The following is a 20,810-nucleotide window of genomic DNA, read 5'->3' as shown; positions in this document are numbered from 1 at the left end:
TGGTGAGGAAACAGACATCACATAAATAATTACATGAACATTTGATTACAGGTATGATCATTGCTGTAAAGGATACATGCATAATGAGAGCATGGAACAGGGAGACCTTGCCGTGTACCAGGCACTGTGCCATGCCATTACAGGCAGGAAATCATGTCATGCTCACAGCTAGCCCATTATCCTTGTTTTACAGAGGGGGAGACAGAGGCATGGACGTACCATCCCAAGTCACACAGTCTGAAGGTAGTCATTTGCACTCACAGGGTAAGAGAATTCCCTTTGTGCCACATCCTCGCCGGTACTTTGACATATCAGATTTTTAATTTTTCACAATTTTAATAGGTAGGAAATTATATCCTGGTGTGGTTCCAGGGAGAAAGTGTAATTGTGGTAAACTGTAGATTAGTAACAAATGATACTTACCTGGCCATAATGAAATATGAAAACTGATTTAACTGATACCGTGAAAGTATAGTCTTTGGAGGATGTAGGGAAGGGACATGTGTGTTCCTATATGTATATACTTGTGAGCACGTGTGTGGGGGTAGCTGATGGTGATGATGTATGTAAGGCAGCCAATTCCTAGTTTTCCACAGAAATAAGTGAATGTGGTAATGCTAAAAAATTGAAATATCAGGTACTAGTAGTAGTAAACTTGTATTATTTTAAAATATGGAAGAAAATACTAGAAAAAAAAGATGTAAGAATGTTTGCTTCTAGGGAGCAGGACTTGAGAAAGGGATGGATGGATCAGGACACTGCTGTTTCTAGTTGCAAGTCTTGTCATTCTTCTTGTTTCCTCTCAATTCCATGAGTACTCAGGGCACTGGGGCCCCCCATCAGTGCAGCCCACAGCAGCCTGGGAGCCTCCAGCTCCCCTCACTACCAGTGCACCCTCACTGGGAAAATAGGAAGCAGCAGCAGTTTCCTCACTGCAGAGCTTGGGGTTGCTGCCACTCACCATCACCACCAGAATCCAAAAGCAGTGCATTCCTCATGTCTCCTCAAGCTGGGTGGTCCACGATATGGCACTGGGCTGGGCTTCTCATCCATGTTGGTTTTATTTTATTTAAGATTTTATTTATTTATTTTGAGAGAAAAAAAAGGAGGAGCAGAGGAGACCATCCCAAACAGACTCCACGCTTGGAGCAGAGCTTGATCTCATGGCCCTAAGATGATGACTTGAGCCAAAATTAAGAGTCTGACGCTTAACCAACTGAGCCACCCAGACGTCCCTCTGTGTGGATTTTAATGTTCAGCATCACCTAGTGCAGAATAAAGCTGCTGGTGATGAATGAAGCTGGTGGAGAATACAGTTGGCAGTCAATTCTTTGTGACTTCCACTTTTCTCTCCCTTCCTTCCACCCTACCTACTACCCGTTCTTCTTTTCTCCTTTTTTTCCTATATTAAATTAGAGAAAGGAACAGTGGAAGGAGAGAGAGAGGAGGAAGTAGAAACCCTGCTGTTTGCCATCAGTTGGAAACCTGAGATGTTCTGAAAAGCCTAAATTAAGAAGAGCAAACATTTTGCTGCTTCCCTGGTGGAGGTGCCCCAGGCATCAGAGAGCAGGCGCATTGGGTTCTGTAGGGGAGGAGAGTACTCTACTTGCCTCTTGCTGTCTCTCCATACTCTCTCTGTGTGTTAGGAATTTATTTCAGCACAAGTATGGGAGGAAGCCCAGAAGAATTCTGGAAGCCCAGGGGATAGGATTTTGGATTGACAGGAAAATGCTTTTAGAGTATGGGATTTTCTGGGGTGCCTGGGTGGCTCAGTGGGTTAAGCCGCTGCCTTCGGCTCAGGTCATGATCTCAGAGTCCTGGGATCGAGCCCCGCATCGGGCTCTCTGCTCGGCAGGGGGCCTGCTTCCTCCTCTCTCTCTGCCTGCCTCTCTGCCTGCTTGTGTTCTCTCTCTGTCAAATAAATAAATAAAATCTTTAAAAAAAAACAACAATTAGAGTATGGGATTTTCCGAAGCCTTCATAGTTTCATTGTTGTCTTTTTTGACCTAACTGGAGATTGATGTAGATTTACAAGCACAGGTGTTCACTCAGTGAACAGTTAGTCTGCTTCTAATGGACAAGAATTTTAATAAATATGAAAGTTCTACTTATAGTGTTGGTACTTAACCACTTCAAGGTTCATCTTCTGTGCAGTCCTGGAAAACAGTGTCTTTTCAGGGTCTCTGCTCCTAGTTACTCCCTCCTTTACCTTCTATCCATTCATTCAGCAAATACTTAGTGAGCATCTACTATGTGCCTGGCATGTTGCAAGCACCAGGGATGTCCTGGGCAAATAAGGAAGATAAGGTCTTTGCCCCTGTGTATCCCCTTTGAGTACAGGAGGACAAAACCTAAATAATGAACAATGAACAAATACTGATGAGCACCATGAGAGTGGGGTGTCAGTTTTTGCTAATAGTTGTATCCCCAGTTCCCAGCATAAGGCTTGGCAAACGGCAGCTGCTCCAATATTTGTGAAATGAATAAACAAATGGACAGGCGGTAATGCAGTGTTGGAAGTGACAATGAACATTTGGCAATGAACACATGGAGAGAAAGGATAGTAGCTGGGACAATGGCTGGTTTTATATTTATTTTCAATGTCATAGACAAGGGATTCCCAGGCATAGTTTTGGTCTCAGGGAAGGAGACCCCAAAGGAGGACCAATGAAGATGGTGAAACCAGAGAGTAACTGATAGAAGGAGGTCCTAGGGGAGGTGGTGGAGAGGAGGAGCAGGGTGTTGGGGACAAGGAGGGGAGAAGGGGAGAAGGAGCAGAACTAGCATGGGGTCCAGTCTCCTAAGTACCAAGGTGTGCTTGGTGTTTAGGAGTATGTTTACCTGTAGCCATCACATAACCATTTGGGATAGATATTATAATTCTCAGTTTACATGTGAGGTGACTAAGGGCTAAGAGTTGAAATCACTACCTGAGGTTCCCAGGTGAATAAGGGGTAGCGCAGGTGGATTTGTGTTGGAAGGTGACTCACAGACTTAGGCTGTGTTGCTGGCACATTGGAGTTCTGAGCCCTGGTGAGGAGCTAGCATAGGTGAGGGGTCAGGTGGTGGGCTTTTGAGACTGTTTTCATGTTTAGCCCCAAACACCAGCAATTTTAGAGAGAGGTAACTAGATTGCAATACTAGCTCTGTTAAAATTGGGACAGGGGTTTATAGGTTGTCCTTTTTGTGAGCAAGGAGGGCAACTTCTTTCTTTTGAAAAGAAAGCTATTATAATTCTGTGTGTATTGTCAAAGTATTTGTAATTTGGGGAATTATTTTTGTTCTTTTGTATCAGGAGGTGGGTTAGTTGAACTTAATAAAAAGTCTGAAGAGGTGATATGTGTGGGACTTAAGACCCTATAGGCAGAGAGCCTTGGTTTAAATCACAATTCTGGTGCTTCCTAGGAGATTTTTTCCATCTCTCGAAGCCTGTTTCTTCATGTGTAAAATGACAGGTTGTGAGGTTAAATGTGGCAGTGCAAATCTATACTCCTAATGCAGAGAAAACTCTTTCACAGTGGGACTTTCTTATCACTCCTATTATTTTCTTTTATGTATGTCTTAGTCGCCATAGGTTGCTACAACAGAATACCATAGATGGGGTGCTTGTAAACAATAGAAATTTATTTCTGGAGGTCAGAAAGCCCGAGATCACGGTGCTGGCTGATTCACTTCCTTGGTGAGGGCTCTGCTCCTGGCTTGCAGATGCCTGTCTCCCCACTGTGCCCTCACCTGACAGAGAGAATGAGAGAGAGCGTGAGAGAGCAAGAGCGAGAGAGCTCCTGTAGGTGGATAGGCAAGCTTTTCTGGTGTTTCTTTTTATAAGGGCGCTAATCCTATCAAGGGTCTGCTGCTCATGATCTCATCTAAATCTAATTACCTCCCAAAGGTCCCACTACCAAATACCATCACATTGTGGGGTAGGGCTTCAACACATGAGTTTTGGGGAACACAGTTCAGTTCATAGCAAAACATAAATGCAGGGGGCACCTGGGTGGCTCAGTGGGTTGAAGCCTCTGCCTTCGGCTCGGGTCATGGTCCCAGGGTCCTGGGATCGAGCCCCGCATCGGGCTCTCTGCTCAGCAGGGAGCCTGCTTCCTCCTCTCTCTCTGCCTGCCTCTCTGCCTACTTGTGATCTCTGTCTGTCAAATAAATAAATAAAAAATCTTTAAAAAAAAACATAAATGCAATCTGAGAGAGAGTGAATCTGAGATTCTGAAACACATAGTTGGAGAAGGAAATATTGAAGTTGTGTGAGTTTTTTCGTTGCTGTTGTTTAGTTCATTTGTGAGATGTGTTTCTGAGCAAAACTCTAGGGTGAAATTATATTGAGCTCATTACTCTGAGGCTGACACAAATACTTTATCAGGCAAATAAAATATGGGTTACAGATGTCAGGAAGCATGGGGAAAATCCTTTCCTCATTTCATTTGTTTAGTTGCCTGATTTGATCTTCTTTGTAACAATTGGCTTAAAAGTAGAATTTATTGTATTGGAAGTCCTGGACTGCGGGTATATACCCAGCTCCAGATTAGAAGTTCATTTACTGTTATCTTTTCCCTGAATTGCTACTTGTGAAATGAGAAATGCTTTGTATTTAGGTACTTTCCCCCCCAACCTGCCAATATATCAAAGTAATGCACACAACTTTTAAAAATTAGAAAGCTCAGGGATTTGTATATGAAGTCTTATCTTTATTTTTCTTATTCCTTACACATGTAGGAGTGTGTGTTTCGTATTTTGATGGCAGTCACCATAATATGCACTGAGATGATTCCTGGCTCAGTGAATTCATGGGTAATTTATTTTTCTTCTCTGCAGTAGTTTATGCTGTAGGGTCTCTAATATTCCCTCATTAATTTAACAATATTTGTTGAGTGTCTGTTATCTGTCAGACATTATTTCAGCTTTTGGAGGGATGTGGCAGTCAACTAAACAAAGTCCTGCCCTCATGGAATTCATCTGGTTGATGACTGCTATGTTTTTCTTAAAATGCACTCATTTTCTACCTTTTGTGGAAATCTACCATTGGTTAGATTTCCACTCAGTGAATCTTAAAACTCTTTAATTACCTTGCACAGAGCATGTTAATCAAGGTACTAAGACAGGGTTAGATTTAGAGAACATTTTTACATTTGTCACTAAGGTGAAATTGTAAGATATATAAAATTAGGAGACATAAGGAGCATATAACTATCTCTACTGGCATTGTTGGAATGAGTAACCCTATTGGTCCATTCAGGCTGCTGTAACAGAGTACCATGGACTGGGTAGCTTGTAAACAATGGAAGTTTATTTCTCACAGCTCTGGAGTCTAGAAATACAAGATTGGGGCATCAGCAGAGTTGGTATCTGGTGACAGCTTGCTTCCTGGTTCATAGATGGCTGTCTTTTTGCTGTGTTTTCACATGGTAGAAGGAAGAAACTCTTACCTCTTTAGCCTTTCTGAGGGCACTAATAACATTTATGAGGGATCTGCCCTCATGTCCTACTTACCTCTCAAATGCCCCATCTCCAAATACCATCCCATCGGGAATCTAAGCCTCAATGTGTGAATGTTGGGGGGGCACAAGTATTCAGTCCATTGTGGTAACCAAACTTTTAAATATCATTTTAATATTTTCATAGACCTTTATGCTTTGTTCTTTTTCTTCAAGTTAAGAAAACATTGTATAAATTATCCTTATATTATTTAATCTCCTTAGGTGGAATGTTAAAATTTTATTTCATGCATATGATGCTACAAGACGCCAAATGTATTTCAAATCATTATTAACAGCATTATACTGGTTTGAAAGCAACTTGGTAAGCTAGGGCAGTGAGATTTGTAAGTGATAGAAAAATAAATCTGTGACCACATCATGTATTTTTAATAGATGGTAACATTTTCTTCTGAAGGTAGTTGGTCACCTATTATTACTCTTTACACCTTTCCTTATTGACTGAATTCAGATGAGTAGTTCTTCACTTTATTCAGCTGCTACCTGTCAAAAATGAAATAATGGAACGAACAAGGTGTGAAGTTGAATAATGAGTCTACACAGAATATATAGCCAACAGTTAAAGTCATGTTGTGAAGTCATGTTTGCTTAATTTATTAATCTCTTACTTTTAAAATGTCTTAATAAATGTTTTAGCCTAATTAATAAGTACATGTTCTTAATTCAGAGCATAAGCAGTGACATGCATGATTATGACATTTCCGTTATTTGAGGTTTTTTTTGCTCTAGCTTCTCTGCATGTCACTACTGGTTTCTTCCTACTTCCTTTCGTTCATTTTTATGTGAAATTTCTTTGTCTAAAGAAGTCTTAGGACATATCCTTCTATGAAAGTTTTTATTTTCTTGGGAGATAGAAATATTCTAGTCTTTAGTGGTAGACCTTATGATGGCTACATCAACACCATTATCACTTAACTTGGCAAAGCACGAGGATGGGGGTGTTGGGCACTAAGGGAGGAGAAACTTTGCTGCAGCATTTTTAATGGTACAAATCAAACAACTAACAAAATTATTATTATTATTTTTTTAAAGATTTTATTTATTTATTTGTCAGAGAGAGAGCGAGCGAGCACAGGCAGACAGAGTGGCAGACAGAGGCAGAGGGAGAAGCAGGCTCCCCACAGAACAAGGAGCCCGATGTGGGACTCGATCCCAGGACGCTGGGATCATGACCTGAGCCGAAGGCAGCTGCTTAACCAACTGAGCCACCCAGGCGTCCCTAACAAAATTATTATAATATCACTTATTATTTGTGTGTTTGAACTCTGTACTTAAGTGTATACACATTTGGGATTGTTACGTCTTCTTGATGACTTTATCACTATGAAATGCCCCTCTTTATCAATAGTAATATTTCAAAGTAATATTTCTTGTTAGATAGTCTAATATTAATATAGTCATATTAGCTTTCCTTTGATATGTATTTGAATGGTATATTTTCCCCATCCTTTTAATCCAACTATACCTTTATATTTAAAGTTAATTTCCTTTAAAAATTATATAATTGGGTCTTGCTTTTCTTCATCCAATTAGTAATCTTCACCTTTAATTGAAATGTGTCTACCATTAATGTAATTATTGATGTTTGCATTTAAATCTGCCGTCTTTTCTATGTAGTTCTAGCTCTTTTCTATCCATCCCACCTGTTCTTTGTTCCTTTGTGTCTCTTTTACTCCTTTTGACTATTTTTCATGTTTCTATTTTTGCCTCCTATTAGCTTACATATTTTTAATTATTTTGGTTCAGTGGTTTTTAATTAATATCTTTCACTTATGACAGTTCAATTTCAAAGAATATTATAAGACTTCCTGTATTGTTAAGAATCTTATCATAGCATACACTTGACCCTTGAACAACACAGTTTGAATTACATAGGTCCACTTACATGTGGATTTTTTTTTAATTAAATAAATACAGTACAGCAATGTAAATATATTTTCTCTTATGATTTCCTTCATAAGAGTATAGTATATAATAGTTATACAAAATATGTGTTAATGGACTGTTTATGTTAATAAACAAATAAGTTAATCAATAGTAGGCTACTAGTAGTTATGTTTTTGGAGAGTCAAAATTATATGTGGATTTTTGGCTGCATGGTGGGGGTCAGTACCCTTTATCTCCACATTGTTCAAGGTTCAACTTTCATTTACTCCTCCTTTTCCTTCATGCTACTGTTCTCATATGTTTTACTTCAACATATTTTATGAAATGTACAATGCTTCTTAAGTGTTTTTGCTTCAGTTATCTTTTAAAGACATTAAAATTAAGAAAAATGTCTGTCTTATTTATCCAGATTTTTCCTTCTCCTGGGTTCTTTATTTCTTTATTTCTATTTTGTATCAGATTCCTTTGAACTGAGGAACTTCTTTTAAGAACATCCTTTAACATTCTTTGTTGTGCAGGTCTGCTTGTGATTAATTCTCTCAGCTTTTGTTTGTCTGGAAAAATCTTCATTGCATCTTCATTTTTGAAAGGTGTTTTCACTGGCCAGAGTTATGACTTGTCCAACTTTTTTTCTTTCTTTCAGTTCTTTAAAAATATGACTTCTGGGGGCCTGAGTGGCTCAGTGGGTTAAAGCCTCTGCTTTCGGCTCAGGTCATGGTCCCAGGGTCCTGGGATCAGGCCCCACATTGGGCTCTCTGCTAGGCAGGGAGCCTGCTTCCGCCTCTCTCTCTGCCTGCCTCTCTGCCTACTTGTGATCTCTATCAAATAAATAAAATCTTTAAAAAAATAAAATAAAAATATGACTTCATTGTCTTCTGCTTGCTTAATTTCTGATAAGAAATCTGGTCTACTTCCCTATCTTTGTACCTCTCTAGGAAATATTTCTTTTTCTCTGGCTACCATCAAGATTTTTCTTTTATCTTTAGGTTTCGGCATTTGGACTATAATGTGACCAGTGAGTTTCTCTTGCTATTTATACTGCTTGGGCTCTCTGAACTTCTTAGATGTGTGGTTTGTTGTTTTTTGCTAATTTTGAAAGTTATCTTTTCAACTATCTCTTTCTATCCTATTCTTTTTTATCCATCTAGTACTCCCAGTACATGTGTATAAGACTATTTGATATCATCCAACATCTCTTAGATGATCTGGGTTTTTTTTTTTTCCTCGCCTGTTTTTTTCCCTTTGTTGTTGAGTTTGGATAATTTCTGATGGCCTATTTTTAAACTCATTGATTCCTTATTCTGTGGTATCCTGTTGGTAAGCCTATGCAATGAATTTTTCATTTATGTATATGTATATATATATGTACATAAATGTGTGTGTATATATATGTATTTATAGATTCTGGATTATCTATTTTGTTCTTTTTTTATAGTTTCTATCTCTCTGTGGAAATTTCCTATTTGTGAATGCCTGTTGTCTGCCTTTTTCACTAAATTTTTTAACACATTAATCATAATTATTTTTAAGTCCCTGCCTATATGAGACTTCTAACATGTGAGTCATTTCTCAGTCTGGTTCTTTTGACTACTTTTTTTTACTTGACAATACGTCTTTTGTTTTTTTTCTTTTCTTTCTTTTTTTTTGTTTGTATCACAGTTTTTCATTGAATACTGGATTTTTTTTTTTTTTTAAAGAGCAGAAAAGCTGGAGGTCAATACTATTTACACCTGAAACTGGCACACCTCTTTTGTCAGGCCCTGAGTGGTTATCAGTAGTTGTGCTGGGTTTGTTGTCGATATCGTTGCTGTCAGTGTGTCTGTCTTCAGTTTCCTCCAGTGGTGGGCTACTGCCACTTTGTGCTTAGCTTAAGGCCTGCATTACCATAGGGCTTTTCTCAGGGTTTCTGTTCTGCTGTCAGGAGGTCTTGCATATCTGAACTACCACCCATGGGTATTTTCCCTGGTCTGGCTCCTCTCAAGCAGCAGATTGCTATTGCTTGTTATTTGGTGGAAAATTGTGTGGAGGGTAGATAGGATGTTTGGTTCTCCTGATCTAGCCTTTGTCTCAGGAAGGCCTTGTTTGCTTACGTTTTGGGGGTGGAGCTTTCTTAATGATTCAAACCTCTGTCCTCACTACAGCCCTTCCCCACCTCACCCTGCCACATAACCATAGTCGGCCCTCAATTTAGGAAGGGGTCTTGAAGGGACCACTTAAGTGGGTGCATGTGTCCTGCCCTCCCTCAGTGACAGTAGACGTCTACTTTGAGCCAATTTAGGGGCCTGGGCTCAAGCAGCTGTCCTGTCCCTTCCTCAGCCGCAGCTTGCAGCCTGTGTCTGAGAGCAGGCCAACAGGCTTTCGTACACCACCTCTTGTGTCTTCCAGATTTTGCTTCAGACTAGATAGTGCACTGAGAGGGTGCTGTGCCAGGTACAATCTCTGTCCATTTTTGTGAGCACCCTGGAGAGACCCTTGAATGAAAGCTGGTGAATGAGAATAGACTCTTTTTAAGTCTGGGGATCCCAGAGATCTAAAATGACAGACTAGTCCATACCTAGCATTTAAGAATTTCTTAAAATTTTACCTGTTTTTTCTTACTTTTATAATGGTACTATGCCAAAGGTGAAAACTTCTTCTTCAGCAGAGCTTGTCATCTGTTGGATTTCAATATAACTTGTTGCTTTAAAAGAATTTATTATGAAAAAAATCCTTTATAACATGTTGTATTATTTGAATTTAATAATTCAGATACTCCTGTGACCTTTTAAAATCTTTACCCAATTGCATAAAAATGATTTAATATTGTTTACAAAATATTCTTTATTTTTAAGAATGATGAACTGTTCATAGATTCTGTTACCACTGAGTACCCTGAGGTACAGAATTCTTAGTGACTATTAAGGCATTAGAGAGGAAGTTGGATGATACTGATGCCCAGGCAAATGTTCCTAAGTAGGTAAGGAAATACTTAACTGAAAACATGCTCAGATAACCTCAGTTTTTGCATAGGAACAATAGAAGTAATGGGAACCATTAAGAAATTTATTTTAAAATAAATTAAACAAATTAGTATTGATAGCTTTCTAAATTATGAGCCATCTTCCACTGGGGGATCCTCATTAGGGAAGAGGGTTTTGTTCTGAAAAGTTCTGTCTCTGTTTTAGGTGGGATTAGCTGATATACCAAAGCTGGACTATCAAATTCCTTTATAGTGAAATGGAGTGACTGTTTTATTTATATTGTTATTCTTTCTAATTGAGTCCCCAGAATAAGTAGTAAAACAAGAATTACTTCGACATGTTCATTTGAAAGTTTATTGAGGACTGTGTTGGTTAGTACTTGAACTGAGCTCAACACTAAAATGGTTCATTTCAATAAAATGCTTCTTGGTTTCATTCAGAAATTAGCATTAAAAGTTTTTTCCAAATAAATTACTTGCTAAGGAGACAACATTTCTTTGATTTATGGGTAGCATTTGGTAAAGATTCTAGCTACTGTTGTCCTTGGTTCATTTTGCTTGATGTTGATTAAGTACTGGTGCTTGGCAATCTTTGATGGCCTAGGTGAATTTCAGTTAATGGAAGATAAATTCTTTCCTTTTATCAGTTGAAACTCATCAAGTTTAGATACCTACTTTGTAGTAAATGCCCAGGGTCCTATATTTGGAGAGATACCATCAGAATGTAGGCATTTCTGATCAACAGACAATTGAGTCACTGTCATACTGGCTTCTTGCTGGTGTATCCCCAGTCTCAAGCTTACCCATCAAATAGCTACCACACGGAATCTTCTAGCTTTTGTTAAAAGCTGTGATTTTAAGATCACCAAACATCTCTCCATCCTTTTACAAAACACAAATTAGCACTTCTCACTTGCTCGCCCTGTTTTCCTCCATTCTTCCCACTTTGCTTGTAATGTAGCCTGTGGAACAATGGTGATTATAATAAAAGCAGTCTCAGTTAATTTTTATAGCATAAAAATTGAGAAGCTATAGAGAGAGTTCTTTCATGAGAAAATAATTCTAGAGGAGATAGCAAATCCTATGATCCAAATTACTTGGTTAAAAACTTCAGCAACTCCCCTCCCCTGAAACCATATGTCACATTTTGAACACTGAGTGATACTGTGTTTTGTAGAATGCTTGTGACAGATGCCAGAAATTCACGTTTGAAATATTTAAAAAAACATGATGAGTTTAGAGGGCCAGTTATAAAAAGTGGGATTGTGCATATAAAAATAATTTAGAATACAAAAGTAAAAAGCATCATGATTCATAATCATCATTATCAGCCCAATAGGCATGATGGTGACCACTATAGTTACATTTGGCTGGGTACTCATTAAAGGGTAGGAAATATGCTGCTTGTTTTACATATATTTTTTAATTTAACTATTACAAAAGCATAGGAAGTATGCAGTATACAGAGTCGTTAAGAGCACTGATTTCATGCTGGAGTGCCTGGGATTCTCTTCTTCTCCACAATTTGTCAGGTATGATCTTGGGCAAATGTCTTAAACTCTGTGCCTTAGGTTCCTCATATGTACAGTGGCAAAAATAGTAGCACCTACCCCACAGGATTGTTATGAGGAATAAATGGCATAATACATGAAAAGACCTAAAACAAGCCAAGACATAGAGGCAGCTAATAAGTGCTAGGATTTCCCCATACCTATTTTATGTCAGATCAGTGTTGAAGAATTACTGTTGCAACCGTTGTTCTTTCTAAAATGTCTCCTTGTTTTCTGTCATGTTCATTAGGAAAAATGAGATAGTCTTGATTTGACATATCTGTGATATAAATTATTGCTATCTTTATACGAGCTTATAGCAGTTGAAATGGAATAAAAACAGACTATAAAAAAGTAGAAAATAAAAAGTATTCTGAGGTAATGTTACAAAGTTCATTAGTGTTTAGAAAACTCATGAATGCCTGAGTTAGTGCTCATTCTTAACAGAAGGGTGTATTTTTTTAACCGATGAATGCCATCCTCATTATAAATCGACTGAAAAGAATTGCTTATATGTATTCTTTATTTTTCTATGACTAACAATTAGTGAAGGAAAAAATACCCTTTTCACATTTTTAGAGTCCTTACTGACTAAAGCAGCATTCATTAAATGGACAAGTAATTAGGTTGAAATACAAGAAATAAACAGACATAGTTTACCAATTTTTAGATAAATAAACTTTATTTTCATTTGGGAAGCTCTACTTTCTGTATGTAGAATTTACAAATATTAATATGGCTTGCATTATACAAATCATGGTATCATTATTATATATAAGCTAGAAAACGCATATTGATTTTGAAATCATTCTAAGCAGTAGCCTCTATGAGAAGACTAATGTTAAAGATTTACCCTTAAAAATTTAACCTCCTAAAGTATTGATGGAGTGTTTAAAGAGAACGTAAATCTGCATTTCTAGGGGATGGAGGCAACTCATTTATCATAATTTGAAAAAGAAATAAAACACACTCAAATAGCCATCCAGAGGTGGATGAGTGAAAGAATAATGCTCGTGTTGAGCTTAAGGGCTGGCACCCATCTGGCACCTACTGAATAATCAATGCATCTTCATTAATGATTGATAGAGCTTTATGTAACTGAATAGCTAAGTCTTTATTATAGATATTTATATTTTGCATTTAGCTTTAAGTAAACTTTATTTGTGACTGAAAGCAATCATGATACATATGTCAAATATGAGGAACATATATTATCTGTAAAAATGACTGATTCCTTACTTTGGTAACTGCAATTTTGGTTTTTATGCAAAGAAAATAAGAGATCGTCTTTTATATCTCTAGTGATTCTTTGCTAAATCAACACATTGACAGCTAGGATTGAGAGCTGCCCTGTACCATCTTTAACACTTTAATGTTGATTATGGTCGAAGATAAAAAGAACAGAATATCTTAAAGTTCTGAACTCTTACATTGATCCTTATCCTACTTTTGAAAAATCTGCAGGCTATAAAACCACTGTTGTTCTGCTCTTCTGAAAGCTCATGTCACAGCCTAAATGTTTCCCTGGTTGTGCTTGAGTCAAAGGTATTTGAAAACATGTTGGGGGGAAGAGGAGAGATGGCTTGTCTGATAAGAAGCCTGGGCTCTGTTGTGATTCTGATTTTGGTATATGACCCCAGGCAGGTTATTTCTCCTCTGGGTCTCCATTTTCTCATCCTTTAAAATGGTAGCAGTTGGGGCCTCCACCTGGCCCGCGCTCGGACGCTGCAGGAAAGTCATCCGCTCAGGTTGCGTTACCCGCGGACCTCGGAGGAGATGGAGTCCGTCGGCGGCGCGCACAGCTCTCGGACTGGCCGGGGTCGGGCGTGAGGGAGAGCGCAGAACGACGTCCGTGGGTTGCTCAGGCGGGACTTCGGATCAGAGGCGGAGAGCCGCGAACTCTTCCCGCCCCCAGCCGGCCGGTTGGATGCCGCCACGCGGGAGCGATTGGTGGGGAGAAGCGAGGAAGAGGAGAGGCGGGAGGGAGGAAAGGGAGAAGGCCGTGGATGCGCACGTCGATGCGGACGGGGAGAACCGGACGGCGAGAACCCGACGGCCACCTCCGAGCTTGCAGAGATGGTCACTGCAGAGCCGCCCTGGCTTAGCACCAGGGCGCTCTCCCCTCTCTTTCCCAGAGACGCTGACCACAGCCTGCAGAATGACAAGCGAAGGCTCCTTTGCCAGCACGTTGCCCACGTATCAGCGCTCCGAGGTGATCCTCTTCATCATGAGCAAGGTCCCACTGCCTTCCCTGCATCATCCCATGGAGACAGGGAAGACAGGAGAGAACAGGAACCGGCTGACCCAGATTATGCTGCTGAAATCCCTCCTTCAGGTGTCCACGGGTTTCCAGTGCAACAACATGATGTCAGCCCTGCCCAGCAACTTCCTGGACCGCCTTCTGTCCACCGCCCTCATGGAGGACGCAGAGATCCGCCTCTTTGTTCTAGAGATTCTCATCAGTTTCATCGATCGTCATGGCAACCGCCACAAGTTCTCTACCATCAGTACCCTCAGTGACATCTCTGTCCTGAAGCTGAAAGTGGACAAGTGCTCCCGACAGGACACCGTCTTCATGAAGAAGCACTCCCAGCAGCTCTACAGACATATCTACCTGAGCTGCAAGGAGGAGTCGAACGTACAGAAGCACTATGAGGCGCTCTACGGCTTGCTGGCACTCATCAGCATTGAGCTGGCCAATGAGGAGGTGGTGGTCGACCTCATCCGCCTGGTGCTGGCTGTTCAGGACGTGGCCCAGGTCAATGAAGAGAACTTGCCTGTGTACAACCGCTGTGCCCTCTACACGCTGGGTGCAGCCTACCTGAACCTCATCAGCCAGCTCACCACAGTCCCTGCCTTCTGCCAACACATCCATGAGGTGATAGAGACCCGGAAGAAGGAGGCTCCCTACATGCTCCCTGAGGCTGTGTTTGTGGAGGAGCCCAGGTTGTCCCAAAATCTAGACGGAGTAGTGATTGAGTTCCTCTTCCGCCAGAACAAGATCAGCGAGGTCCTGGGGGGCAGCGGCTACAACTCCGACAGGCTCTGCCTGCCCTACGTCCCTCAGCTGACAGATGAGGATCGCTTATCCAAGAGGAAGAGCATTGGAGAAACCATTTCCCTGCAGGTGGAGGTGGAATCCAGGAACAGCCCAGAGAAGGAGGAGCGAGTGCCTGCCGAGGAGATCACCTATGAGACCCTAAAGAAGGCCATCGTGGACAGCGTAGCAGTTGAGGAGCAGGAACGTGAACGGCGGCGACAGGTGGTAGAGAAGTTCCAGAAGGCACCCTTTGAGGAGATCGCGGCACACTGCGGGGCCAGGACATCACTGCTGCAGAGCAAACTCAATCAGATCTTTGAAATCACCATCCGGCCCCCCCCCAAGCCCATCAGGCACCATCACCGCAGCCTATGGCCAGCCTCAAAACCACTCCATCCCGGTCTACGAGATGAAGTTTCCCGATCTGTGCATATACTGAATCCAGAAGACAGAGCTCCTCGGCGGGGTGGGGTCTGAGGGAGGGGCTAGCCCTCACAACCCACCCCTGTGGCCTGGAAATGGAACTGAGATGTCAGAGAAAAAGCAGCTTGGTTGGCAGCACCTCCCCAGCTAAGCAAGGGGGAGCCTTGGGCCCCCTCTCAGCCCTCCCACTTCCTCCTCGTCTTCCCTGAAGGAGATCAGCCTCTGGAGCCAATAAGCATCTCACCTGCAAAAAAAAAAAAAAAAAAAAAAAAAAAATGGTAGCAGTTGGAGGAGGTTCAAGTTCTTGTATACTTTTTAAGGTCTTTCTGTATCCAGAATCATGTCAAACTGCACTGCCATTTTTCTTTCTTTCTTTTTTTTTTAATTGCTATTCTTCCAATGGTAGATGCCAACTTGGAGGTTCTCCTCATGATGGGGGCTGAGAGGGAATCCTTGCTCTGACTTAATTCATTAAGACAAAGTCACAGATTCATTTAACAGGCGTATATTTTCTGCTTACAATACGTAAGTGTCTTAGAGATCATTTGCTTGTTCAAAACAGAAATGCTTTCAAATTGCTTAAGTGAAATGGAGACTGTCTTGGAAGGATATATGAGAATCTCCCAGAACCCAAGGTTGCATTTGTGAACCTGGTTTCTGAACACAGGGAGCAGCATATCAAACTGATTTGTTTTTGCCTCGTCAGGATTTGTGGCTTCCCTTTTCATTTTTGTTCATGTCTTTTTCCTTTTCCTCTGGTTTCAAAGAGTGGCTTTCCCGGTTTGGTGATTGCAGAGTTACCTCCGTTCTAGCTTTGTGTGATCTCTCAGTTTGTCTTGAGAAGAGCATACTAGAATTACTGTGTTCTGAATCCAGGTTCTCATAAAAGAGACTGATTGACCCAGCCTGGGTTAGATGTCTGCTTATACTTTAGTAGATAATTCATAAAACTAAAAAGCACAATGATAGATGTATGCATAAGGTGCTACAGGACCCTGGACAGAGCATCTTACCCAGCTTGGAATGTTTAGCAGGAGCTGAGTCCCAAGACAGTGAGCGAAGAAAGGTGGGAATGTCTCTAGGCAGAAGGAGCAGCACAAGCAGCATGTGCCGTTTGCAGCCACAAAATGTGTGTGTGCGACAGCAACCAGCTCAGAACTTGTGTAGCGAGAAGGGCGAGGCTGGGGAGGCAGGCACTGAGTCTGGCCATGGAGGGAGATGCCAAGGGGATTCTTATCTCTGGCAACAAGTGTGGTGGCCTGGCCATCTTTGATTTAGATTCCTGTGTGACAAAACATGGTCAGATCCAGAAAGAACTATTTCTTAAATGTGAAGATTAAAAAAAACTTAAGCCACTTGATATTATTATTTTTTTTAACAGTTTACTGAGTGTGATGACTAACTGTTGAGAATGACAAAGCAAGCTTTGCTCAGTGGCAGTATCATAGCCAATGAAGTTTATCTGAGGCACGATTATTGCTAATTGAGAATGACAAAGCAATGGTTCTGAGATTTTTCCCATAATTGAATCTTGCATATCTGTGAAAGCTCAATATTGATTATCTCTTAAGTAAAATTTTCTCTCTATATATTTGTAGCTTGAAAGAATTCTAATATTAAACAAATGGTATTAGGAGCTTTCAGGGTATGATTTTATCACATGGGATGGAGAAACTATATCATTATACATATATATTAATTGAGTTGAGCCTCTAAAAATTTCGATTCTCCTCCAAAGAACATAAAATCATTGGGAACTTCCTGAATATTTATCTAGTGTGTTAATTTTATAAATTTATTTCTGGCTTTTAATTCATTTCATCATTTCTGAACATGTACAGTTGGATATAGTTGGGTAAAATGAGAGTTGTCTACTGGCCAATGAGATTTGAGACCTTGTTTGGAAGAGGGGAAATTTGTTCCCACAAAATTGGTAATTGGAAATAAAATGAATACATTGGCAGTAAGTCTTGTTTTCTTGTTATTACAAACACATTAAGCATTTTAGCCTCATTTGCAACCTCATTTGCAAGTTTGTTATCCAGTTATGATGATGATGTTCTAATAATGAAATGGCAGCTAGTTTATATTGATAAAGGAACATATGAATTCCCTTGGGGAAAGAATAGAGAATGTTATTTCATTAATGGTCTTCCAGTGAGAAGTAAAATAAAGTCTATGTATTAAGCATGCCTCCATCTGATTATTCTGGGGTACCTGGTTGATATGAAAAGCTCAACTAATTACATGGTAATTTCTGTTTGAGTTCGAGTGTGATACTGTGATGTGTAGGAACTAAAGCCCAGCTAGTTTTTCTTCCCTAGTGCCACGCCGGCTCATTGTAACCGGACAAGGTGACCTTTGTTGTGAGGTGTGCGTAACCTAACGTTAACTGTGATCTACAGTGTTTAGCTACCAAGTGGATTCCTTAGTAAGACCAAATTTGTCTGTCACTGAAGTGTTCCGAGCTATACCTTGATGTTTTAAAGAGAAATGTTGGTTAAAACAGCTCTCACCCTCTAGGATCTACTTTTTAAATCTTCTGTCCCCTGTAGTTACCAGCTGCATGTACCAGGCCTCTAGAAACTACTAGTTTAACCAACCGGATGGGAGTAACCGTGTATAGGGCTTGTTTTCCAAAGAGGAGCGTTGTTTAGAGTAGCGACATTCTAGGCCTACTTAGGCATGTTGTAAAGCTGTTGGAGAAGTAACTCCACAAGTTCTGTGAGTGGAAATGTAGTGCTCAAGTCACATTCTACATTAAAAGGTTGTAACAAATACAAAAAAAAAAAAAAAAAAAAGGCACACCATGGAGTGCCTACCAGAAGCCAGCAAATTAATACATTTATCAGTCAGCATGTCCCTGTGAAGTTGTTCTTTTTGCCACACTTACATATGTGAAAGGAAAGCTTGAGGAGGTTGCATAATTTGCACAAAATTCCACAGCCAGCAGTTGAAGGTCCAGGGTGTGAAACCCAGAGTTTTCTGATTTTACTCTGTAGCTGCACCAAGTTCTGGAGACTGAGCCCACAGTGTCATCTTAGATAGCTGGAAGCATTCACTGGACACGAAGACATTGTTGACATTTACCCTGTGAGTCTCAAGTGTCTTTAACTCATGCTTGTTGCATCCAGGCAACTGATGAATTTTGTACCAGAGCAACTTATTGCTTATTTACTTGGCAAGGAAAATAAACAGATGCACAATAAATGTATTTTTCTAGTTTGATAATTCAGAAGCTTTGTAACCTACTATTGATTGTGTTTTCATAAGTAATATGGCAAGTGCAGCTCAACATTGGACTGTAGCCATTAATTGTCAAGAATTCACTTTGATCAAGAATAGATGACAAAGCCTGTAGTATCAAAGCTCTTACAGTTAAGACTCGAATAGTAAGAAACAGAGTTTGGTTTTCACATAAGGAAAATTGAATGACTTGGAGGGCTACACTGGTATACCTTCTTTTTTTCCTGAAAAATGGTCCTGGATTTTCCTTTATTACTTAATAATGATGGAGTAGCATGGCTCTGTGATTTGGTACATAGGTAGTTAAAAGTACTGGGTTCTTTGGAATTAAAAGTACTGGGTTCAAGTCTCAGCTTTATCATTTAGTAGTAGTGCGAAGTTAGGTTATTCCTTTGCTCCAAAAATGGGATAATGATAATACAACCTCATTAGGTAGTTGTAAGATTTAAACGGAGTTAAGTATAGAAATAATTTAGCATAAGACCCAACACAACTTAAAGCGTTCAGTAGACAATTCCTTGATGTTGTTATTATTGTATGATAATCTCCTGCAGTTGGCCAGTTTTTCCGAAATTGGGAATGCAGGGATATAGTGTCAGAACAGAGAAGCTAACTGTCTAATGCATTTGTGAGGCTGTTCTTCAATTTCTTGAGTTTTAGATTATTTTTTCATTACCTCTCTGCATTTGGGGAGGAAAAGGGAACTACCATGGAGTGCCTACCAGAAGCCAGCAAATTAATACATTTATCAGTCAGCATGTCCCTGTGAAGTTGTTCTTTTTGCCACACTGTGAAAGGAAAGCTTGAGGAGGTTGCATAATTTGCACAAAATTCCACAGCCAGTAGTTGAAGGTCCAGGGTGTGAAACCCAGAGTTTTCTGATTTTACTCTGTAGCTGCACCAAGTTCTGGAGACTGAGCCCACAGTGTCATCTTAGATAGCTGGAAGCATTCACTGGACACGAAGACATTGTTGACATTTACCCTGTGAGTCTCAAGTGTCTTTAGCTTACACTTCACACATGTTGGGCACTGACAATTTATTCTACTCTTCCATGTCATCATCATGCTGGAGATTAGTGGGATTTCACTGTCCAGGGCCTTGGGCTTAGCACATTTCAGAAGGACCTTATTCACCCTGAAGTAAAATATGAAATGTGTCACACTCCATCTCTAAGTAGCCCTTTAAAACATTTTTGAACAGCTGTGAAGTGACAGCCAGCTAGATGATAGAATGAAAATCAGAGCTCTGATGATGGGGTTTTTGTTGTTGTTGTTGTTGTTGTTGAATTGTTGTGCTCCTCAGTGAAATAACTTTACATTTAACATTTCTTCAGGATGGACTCTCTTTGCAAGGTCCTAATTACTTTTTTGAGCTTTTGTCCAAAACTCTTCAAAGTGAATGCATGTCGGTGTGGGAGTTCACTGTGGGCATTGCCAAAACAGTGTTTCACCGCAATTGGTCATGGTCATATACTAGCGACTCATTAGTTTCTTGGGGAAAAAAGGTGAGGCAGTTAATTCAAGTAAGTAGTGGTCTAATATGTGTCCTTTTAGAAATGAAATGTTCTCGAATTTTGACTTTTGTGTTTATACTTTTCAATTCGTTATCTAGAATATACTATTCCTTACTCAAACATACTTTCTGGTATTCTTTCATAGACTGTTTTTCCTGTTTTTTTTTTTTCTTTTCTAAAAAGTTAAAAAAATTAGGAAAAACTATATAGGAAAAAACATAAGTATCCATAGTCTTCCTGGCCCAGAAAGAAAACTTTGAACATTTGAAATTCTTCCAGGTCCTTCAGGAAATGAAACATTGCAGATACATCAATCTCCCTTAGATCCCAGTTTCAAGCACACTGATGTCTGAACACTGGCTCTTTCCCTTTCACCTCACTTTCTCTGAGACTTCCTCTCCACCATTTCTTCCATTCCACCACCATCTCCAAGATTTGGATCCTACTGCCTTTCACTCTCAGTCATCCTCCATGTGCCGCTGACTTCCTACCCTTGGTAGAGTCTGTGGCTCCTCATTATAGTTCTCATGCAACATCAACTTCTCTCTTCCTCTCTACCTTCTTTATATTCACCTGGCAGAACCACAACTCTACCTTAATTACAGTTTTCTACCTATTCTGCAAGAATCCAAGCAATTAAATGTTCATGAAGAAAACTATGTAACTTGCAGATTTATGAATATAAAGC

The 20,810-nt window shown here is 40.1% G+C and overlaps 1 protein-coding gene, 1 long non-coding RNA gene and 1 other non-coding gene across 4 annotated transcripts; all 3 read left to right on the top strand.

Annotated features, from left to right (window-relative positions):
* Positions 1–2,294: 2,294 nt before the first annotated feature.
* Positions 2,295–17,753, top strand: LOC125107944 (uncharacterized). Of its 2 annotated transcripts, none has more exons than XR_007129709.1 (3): positions 2,295–2,307; positions 5,363–5,373; positions 17,627–17,753. It is a non-coding gene; the product is annotated as an uncharacterized LOC125107944 (long non-coding RNA). The 2 variants fall into 2 exon arrangements; XR_007129710.1 differs by lacking the exons at positions 2,295–2,307; positions 5,363–5,373 and adding exons at positions 6,846–6,873; positions 8,962–8,965.
* Positions 14,073–15,618, top strand: LOC125107943 (protein EFR3 homolog B-like). The gene is given in 2 exon segments (XM_047743462.1): positions 14,073–15,270; positions 15,272–15,618. Coding segments are annotated over 2 exon segments (1,251 nt in total). The 5' UTR covers positions 14,073–14,124; the 3' UTR covers positions 15,377–15,618.
* Positions 16,783–16,920, top strand: LOC125108025 (U4 spliceosomal RNA). Its single transcript, XR_007129734.1, has one exon. It is a non-coding gene; the product is annotated as a U4 spliceosomal RNA (small nuclear RNA).
* Positions 17,754–20,810: the final 3,057 nt, after the last annotated feature.

Source organism: Lutra lutra, chromosome 8, assembly GCF_902655055.1.
Source record: "Lutra lutra chromosome 8, mLutLut1.2, whole genome shotgun sequence".
Taxonomy (NCBI): domain Eukaryota; kingdom Metazoa; phylum Chordata; class Mammalia; order Carnivora; family Mustelidae; genus Lutra; species Lutra lutra.
Note: the sequence above shows the minus strand (reverse complement) of the source record. Positions and strands in the feature narration are given on the sequence as shown.